Source organism: Centruroides sculpturatus, unplaced genomic scaffold (genome assembly GCF_000671375.1).
Source record: "Centruroides sculpturatus isolate CEXI.00-Female unplaced genomic scaffold, Cexi_2.0 scaffold2573, whole genome shotgun sequence".
Taxonomy (NCBI): Eukaryota; Metazoa; Arthropoda; class Arachnida; order Scorpiones; family Buthidae; genus Centruroides; species Centruroides sculpturatus.
In genome coordinates, this window is record NW_019386849.1 from 1 (window position 1) to 8,794 (window position 8,794).

Sequence of the window (8,794 nt, forward strand, 5' to 3'; positions counted from 1 at the left end):
CATAGTTATGTGGAAAAAAAAAGTTACAATTAATTAAAAGCACAATTAATGCAGTATTAATATTTAGCGAGAATCCAAAGCTCATAATTTACTTTTAACAAAATTTTGTTATATTTGTTCGATATTCTATTTGTAAAACATACGAAATTGGATGAGGAACTTCCTTTTCTGTTAATTAAAGTGTGATAGCACCAGTTCCTTCAGATTCGATTGAGATTTCGCATCAATCAGTGTCAAGTTATACCTAGCCTTTAACCCTACCCGAACGCTTGCTAACTCATTTTTTCCTGTATGAAAAAGGCATGGAAATATTGTTAGAAAAACTTTTTTAAAAAACTCACATTTTATACCTTTACCGCACATTGTTCTCCAAATGCTGAAACCATTAAATAAAGTGAATGTTTCTTTACACCCGCTTTAATAAAAGAAAGGGAAAGGTTGTCAGTAACCACAACTTTTGCTTACGGTCACCATTCAGTACCCAATCCTCATTTCCCCTGCTTCTTTTCGCTTTTCTACATTTACTCGCCACTCACAGGGGAGGGCGATAGGGTCAACTTTTCTGTACTAATCAGTTCAACTTTCCAAGAGAAATAATTCGAAGACGAAGAGAAATATCGCCGATTTACAAAATAATTGCGAAAATATTAAAAGGTATATTATATTTAAGTTATTATGTAAACTCTCTCTCTCTCTCTCTCTGTCATTATTCGNACTTTTCTGTACTAATCAGTTCAACTTTCCAAGAGAAATAATTCGAAGACGAAGAGAAATATCGCCGATTTACAAAATAATTGCGAAAATATTAAAAGGTATATTATATTTAAGTTATTATGTAAACTCTCTCTCTCTCTCTCTCTGTCCTTATTCGAAAAGGAAATTCGACTGTAGGATAAACCAGCAACGAGTTGCGCAACTTTCTACGTTTACATTACTTTTTCTAAAATTTTAAATTAAACTTTGTCTGACTGCGAGGAAAATGTTACGATTTTGATGCAAGAGATGTCAGTCGAACCCGAAAGGATCTATCACGTCTACATATAAAAACTATCAAGCAGTAATTAGTGAGAGTGTCTCCAGGACCCTTTATCATGCCATTAGATTTAGATTTATTTAATTTTATTTATTATTTATTGGCTATCATTTGCAGCAGTTACTTGATTTTACTTGTGATATTAACTGAGTTAAAATTTTTAAATTTTAAATCTGTAGAATTTCGTTATACACAGTCTGCTTGACTGTCTGTATTTAATCTCGAGAACATAAGTTACGTAGATGAAAATCGGAAACTTATAATTAGGAGGCCCGATTAAGCGATTTTCAGTATATTATAAATATAAAAATAAAGGCACAGACTAAAGATACACAGACTGAAAACTCCCTACGCCATATATGTTATTGATTTTAAAGTCACGTGATCAATTTATACCAATCACAACGCACAGCTGTGCAAAACTCGATTACATGGCACCGCCATACAATTCTTATAGCGTCCTGTCTTCCTGACGTCACGAATGTTTGAGTTAAATTTATTTATTTAAATTTATATTATTCCTAATTACAGATATTTGTAATTGAAATATAAAAAATAAAGAAATGACGATTGTGCATATGAATATATTTATTTTAATACTGTATTAAAACAATTAGTAAAAAACAAACAAAAAGATAAAAATAAACACGTAGTATAGAGTACGTATTAAAATATTTTAATGTTGTTAATGCATTTAATTATACATAAGATTTAAATTAAACAATACTGACATTGTCAGATTGTAATCAATAGATTAACAAAATTCTTTTATCATCAGAAAATTTTCACAAATAATTGATTATTTGCCAGAAATTCTTAATTACAGTCTCGACATCTTTCTTCAGAGATTACATACACAATACATTTATTTTCCTTTATACTAAAGTATTTGTGTTCTTAATGTTAAGTACCTTTAATACACGTTATACTTAAAATTAATAATAAAAGTAAGAAGTTTGTATTGTTCCATATCTCCTAGTATATTTATTATATTAATACAAAGAAAATAGAATAATTATTTTAAAATATGTAAATTATTTCGGGGAATCACTGCTCTAAAACCTCCCCACACGTAGAAGTCTGTTCACATATATTATGTTGATAAAGTAATTGTTTGGAATGTCTTTATATACAACAAAATTTTATATGCAATGTCAGTTCAGTTTTTTTTTTAAATCTGCTTTCACAATTTCTGCAAAAATACGCTTAATTCTGACGAACAAGTTTATGGAACGACTTTTAAAATATTAATAAAATTTCTTGTTACACACTTCACAAACTTAACGAAGATTGTCTTCGTTGCGAGTGGCTTCGTAAAATATTTTAATACGTGTTTTTTGGTAAAACGTCAAATAAATTTTTCACAACGAAACGGTTTTTCGACTTAATGAATTTTCTGGTGATTGATTAAGTTGCGTTTACTTTTAAATTCTTGATTACAAACATTTCACTATTCAATGTGAATTTTCGAATGTTCTTTTAGCAGGGATTCTCTCTTGCATAGCTTCTTACAAATATGGCATATATACATATTCTCATGTTTAGTGAGACAATGTCTGGTTAAGGCAGTTGTATTGGTGTAATCTTTTTTACATATGTCGCAAACATACTTTTTTGTATCGCTATGAATAATGTTATGCTGTTCCAATAAATGTTTTGTCTTAAAATATCTGTTACACATATGACAAGAATATTTGCATTCATTGCTGTACATGAAAATATGTTGTTTTAAACTAGAACTGCGTTTAAAACTTTTATTACATACGTGACAAGTATAATCAAGTTGATTGTTATGAACAATTTTATAAATATCCAAATACTGCTTTGTTTTAAAACGTTTGTTACATATGTGACAAGAATATTTGTATTCATCGCTGTGTATATTAATATGCCGTTTTCAATCTTCACTTCGTTTAAAATTTTTATTACATATTTTAGAAGTATGGTTAAATTGATTATTATGAACTATTTTATGAGCTATCAAAGTACCTTTGGTTTTAAATCGTTTGTTACATACCTGACAAACATAGTTACGTTCATCAGTATGAGTTACGTGATGGCTTTTTAAATGCTCTTTTCGTTTATAACTCTTATTGCAAATATCGCATTTGAAAGGACGGTCTTCACTATGTGTTGCTTCATGCTTCAACAACACAGCTTTCCACTTAAATTCTTTACCACATATTTTGCAGGCATGAGTTTTGTGTGTTCTCTTGTGTATTTCTAATCGGCCATTACCATATAGAACGCGCTTACCACAAATGTCGCAACACTCATTTTCCCCCTTGATATTAGATTTTTTACAATGAATAAGTTTATGCTTTGGCAAATACTGTTTTGTTTTAAAATGTTTGTTACATATGTCACAAGAATATTTGTATTCGTCGCTGTGTATATAAATATGTACTTTTAAATCACCACTTCGTTTAAAACTTTTGTTACATATATGACAAGTATAGTTAAATTTATCATTATGAACTATTTTATGAGCTATCAAAGTACCTTTAGTTTTAAAACGTTTGTCACATACCTGACAAACATAGTTACGTTCATCACTATGAGTTACGTGATGCCTTTTTAAATGCTCTTTCCATTTAAAACTCTTATTGCAAATAACACATTTGAAAGGACGGTCTTCACTATGCGATGCTTGATGCTGCAACAACACAGCTTTCCACTTAAATTCTTTACCACATATTTTGCAGGCATGAGTTCTGTGTGTTCTCTTGTGTATTTCTAATTGGCCCTTACCATATCGAACGCGCTTATTACAAATATCATTTTTCTGCTTAATATTAGCTTTTCTACCCTTTGTTGAAGATGGCTTCACTCGATCTTCAGATGGCCGCATATGTAAATTCCGATAAGAGATTTTGTTTTGATTTATAGTTTTATGTTTTTTCATGTGTCTTTGCAAAAGAAATCGCCACGAAAACTTCTTATGGCAGGTTGTGCAGCGAAATGGTTTTTTTCCAATATGACAGAAGAGATGTGTTTCTAATATTCTCTTATTTGTAAAAGTCTGTTTACATAAATCACACGTAAATTCTTGTTTAGAATGAGATGCAATCATAACCTTGAAGTATTTCCTTTTAATTTTCTGATGAATTTTATTGCAATTTTCACTGTAAAGAACGTATTTCTTTCTTTTAATATTATATTTAAAATGTTTTTCTTCTTGTGAATTTTGCTGAATATCGTATTCCTGAATTTGCTTTTCCTCCTCAACTGAAAGTTTAAAAAAATATCATATTAAAGTATCTATTATATTTTTATATACATAATATAGCTTTAATATTAAAATATTAGCGCTGTAGTGATATAATTGGTAAACAATACCTATGTTTTCTTTTAAAAGGAACACATCATTTCTTGTTGGCACTAAAAATAAAACATTCTGCAATCATAAACTGATTAAATCAGCTTTAGCTTTTAAATGAGTGTAAGAAATTAAATTGTTTCACTTTATCTGTTATATTTATTTTATTTATGTAGTTTGTTTCAGTGGTTATCATAGAAAGGTTAAAGAAATTGTGTGCTTTTAGAGAGGAAAATAAATCATTAGTGTATCGGGTCGTCAAAGATGAAATTTGTGGGGAAAAAAGGCAAAGTTGGTTGATAACTTACAAATATAAAAATTTATTTCATTCGTCAAATTATGCACCCATATTGTCTATACACTTTTGCCACTTAAGCGGCAGGTTGTTCAGGCCGATGGTATAAAACGCTAAAGAACGACTGTTAATGAATTTCTGAAAGGCCAGTTTTACAGCATTGTCGAAATTAAATTGTTTTTCTGTTAAAAAGTTGTCTAAATTTTAGAAGACGTGGTAGTCCGTGGGGGCTAGGTCTGGTGAGTATGGAGGATGATGAAGATGTTCCAACTCCAATTCCTGTAGTTTTGCCACAGTAATTTGTGCAGCGTGTAGTCTAGGCACTCCAGCGTTATCATGCAATAAGATAGGATCGATCTGTTGACCAATCTAGACTATTTTTCTTTAAGTTTTTGCATCATTTCGTCCATTTGGTTGCAGTATATTTCTGCTGTGATCGATTGGCCAGATTTCATAAAATCATAATGGATCACAAGTGCCTACACCACCAAGCACTCACCATGAACTTCTTTTGATGAATATTTCGCTTTAGAGTGTGTTTTAATGATTCATCCTTGTCCAACCACTGTGCTGAACGTTCGTGATTGCCATATTAGATTCATTTCTCATCACAAATGAATCACATTTATGAAGAGAAAGCAACATGAAGCAAGCTTCCAAACGCTTTTGTTTCAAACGCAAGCTTCCAAACGCTTCCAAACATTCAGTTCGTGTGGAAGCCACTTATCCAACTTTTTCACTTCACCTATTTGAGCTAAATAAGTTAATATTGTTTGTTCGCAAACACCAAACTTCAACGATAATTCATAGGCACTCTGAGATAAGCAACATTATTACCTACAAATTTCATCCTTGACGACCTAATAAATGAAAAAGCACCACAGCAAAAGTCTACGGATTTTAAGTAGAGTGGCAAAATCGGCTGATACTTCAGATTTTTTGAATAAAAATACGATAATTTAAGCGTTTGACTATAATATCTGCACAACGATTTTGAAGAATATTAGCAATGTGTTAGAAAACACGTTGAAAATATTTACTTATGTCATAAAATAGGTTATATAGCCTTCGTTTACTTCGATTCAATACATTTTCTTTATTATTTTAGCCGATCCATGAACAAAGCAGATAACATGAATCATTAAATCACAACTCATAAATTTTTATCTAATAATTGTGATCATCCCAAAAGATTTTTATTAACTCCAAAATTTATATTAATAGTTCTCAAATATCTAATCCCAGTTAAATGTATGACAGTTGAAACTTAAATGCAGTTTTTCAGCTGACCTGTAAATAATACTGATATGAAAAGTTTGAATTAAGTAGCATATTACTTACTTTGGATGTTTATTTCATTCCTGTTAAAGTTTTTTTCTGCAGTGAAGAATTTATTGTTGACAGGCTAAACAATACGCAAAACAATACATGATAACTACGAATAATCACTTATGATATATAAAGCAGTAACGAGTTGCTTAACTTTCTCGGCAACGTTTTAAAATTTTGATGGCGCTGTCTGTAATGAAACTGTCTATATTATAGAAAGGCAAAAAACTGAAGTTTGAAACAAGAGATGCGCTTTATATAAAAAAAAACTTAAATGCGAATAACGAGTAAAATCATCATTAAGTTTGTCCCACACGACCTCCATTATCTCCCACCCTCTTGATTTTAAAGCAGTAAAATTTAATAACCTCAATTTCCCACGATTTATTTCTTTTGCATTTTTCGACGTTTGAAGGTGTTTTAAGTTGATCAAAGTTTAGAAACGTAAATAGCATGGGGAGTCATTATCTGACCGATTGTCATACTTTCTTTCTGTTATATATAACAGTCGGAAAAGTAATAAAAAAGTTTTTACACACTTATAAATTAAAAATCCCTATTTTGTGATTTTATATACTCTAAACGAGACTCTTCATTTTTCATTTACTCATTAAAAGACATATTACTATTGAAGTACGCTGATTTTGCTACAGATTTGTTATTTATAAAGTATTTTAGCGTAGTGAAAGCCCAGAGGAAAGTTGTGGCTTATATAAATCCGAAAGCAGCTTGAGAAATTATTTTAAAAAATTTACAAACGTGTTATGCTGTTGATGGCAGAAAATGCCGTAAAAAACAAATTTACTTCTACAGTATTNAAAGCCCAGAGGAAAGTTGTGGCTTATATAAATCCGAAAGCAGCTTGAGAAATTATTTTAAAAAATTTACAAACGTGTTATGCTGTTGATGGCAGAAAATGCCGTAAAAAACAAATTTACTTCTACAGTATTACGATAAGCTGTTATAAACACAAATATATAAAAATTCAATAGATACTACACATAACTTGAAAAAATTGTGTAATTAAATAATTTCTGGATTAAAATCGTCTGTTTCTTTACAGTGTTATTCGCAAATGCTTGAAAAATCATTATTTTTAATAAAATATGTCATAAATTTAACACAAAACACAGAGAAAGCGAACGTTTAAGTCTAACTTCTACTCGCCACTTTCTAAACGCCATTGTCAAACTTCTAGGATTACAAGATAGCAGCGCTTGACGTTCATGTTTTAGCAGTGAAAACTTCCGCAGCAACGTCTCTATTATTTTCTTGTAATCAACTGCTACTTTACAACTAATTAAAATTAGAGATTGCAGTGTTTATTAATTTGTTGTAATCTGTGTTTATCTAATTAATGTCTTCTCAGTATTAGAAATAATAAACAAATCTGATATTTTGTATTATCGTCGTCTTAATGGATCACAATATAAATTTTGCCAAGCATTTCGTAAATCTGAGGTCCGCCTGTATGTCGGGTAACCCTCAACATGTGGTCGTATTCATTGTGGACCTGACCAACCCATCGATGGGTCGGAAATAAAACCTCATTGTTTATTGTCTAAGTAATCGTGCACAAAAAACAAATACTCAAGCTACCAGCTGAGAAAAGTTTGAAACACTATAATTTACATATATAAATTTAATGTTGAAATTCGCTTTTTACTTTTAGGGATGTTATAAATGCATAACAAAGTAAAGTATTGAATTCTGGTAAATGTTTTGCAAATTTTCAGATCTTTTACATCCAAAAAACATAGAGAAAAATTACGTAATTAAGTATGTGTGGGCGTGTATTTATGCGTCTATTTTATTTAATATTTCAGAATAAATTGAAGATTAAGAAACGAAATTTAGTACCGTACGTAGTGTATAAGGTGGTATTAAATTTTCCTAATAAAACATTCAGGGATAAAAAGATATAAACTGATAAAGTGTAAAATCTCGAGTGGGATCGGACTTAATGAAAATTTTATATGTGGGTACATTTATAATTCTTTGTCAAATGCATTTCCACAATTAAAATTAAGCATTTCTTCACTTTATAATAATTAAAATTATAGAGAGTTTTTATAACATATGGCGCCACAGATAATTTTATTTATTTATTAACATTAATAATATATATGTCGTTTTTTAAATAAAATCTCTTAACAGCCAGGAAACTTACGCAACTCGTTGTTAGATTTTTTTCTTATATAATACATGTTTTTTATTTAATACAGAATACACCTAAATTAAAAGCATAATATTATATTAGCGATATTGAGCTACGTTTTCAACCATTCAGAACGTTAAGTTGATATTAAAATCTCACGGTAATTTGTATTACTTATTACCTGTTCATTATCATCTGGAAGACGGACAACTTCTTTATAATCTTCAGTCTTTACTTCGATCTTCAATTTTTTCAAAACAACTTTACATTCTGATTTTATACCACGTTTTACATCATAATTTTCTTCTATTTCGTCTTTTTTAATATCTGTAGTAGAATTTACAAACATTTTGTGTTAAAGGATACTAAGAAAATTTTGAAATATAAAATAAAACTGAGCATATTCTCATTAATTAACATAAGAAGATTAAATTACGTGTTTCACTACGTCAATTATTTCCGATCACAAGCCGAAACTACCTGAGTCACGGAGAAATGGTGTGATGTGCGATAGAAATTATAATAAATATGATTAGGAACTTGTTTTCGTTATTAAATAAACCAGCAACGAATGCTTAACTTTTCCAGAAACTCTTAAAACTACGTGTGGTGCCATCTGTTATGATGTTTTCTTAAAAATATTTTTAGTAAAAACTTAAT

General features: G+C 29.9%; 1 protein-coding gene across 1 annotated transcript; it reads right to left on the reverse strand.

The window, feature by feature from the left end:
• Window positions 1–2,196: 2,196 nt before the first annotated feature.
• On the reverse strand, window positions 2,197–8,457 carry LOC111615847 (zinc finger protein 90-like). Its single transcript, XM_023357280.1, has 4 exons — window positions 8,316–8,457; window positions 5,989–6,052; window positions 4,373–4,414; window positions 2,197–4,261 (listed from the first exon to the last, which is right to left on the reverse strand). Coding segments are annotated over exons 2-4 (1,374 nt in total). The 5' UTR covers window positions 5,990–6,052; window positions 8,316–8,457; the 3' UTR covers window positions 2,197–2,930.
• Between the last annotated feature and the right edge of the window lie 337 nt (window positions 8,458–8,794).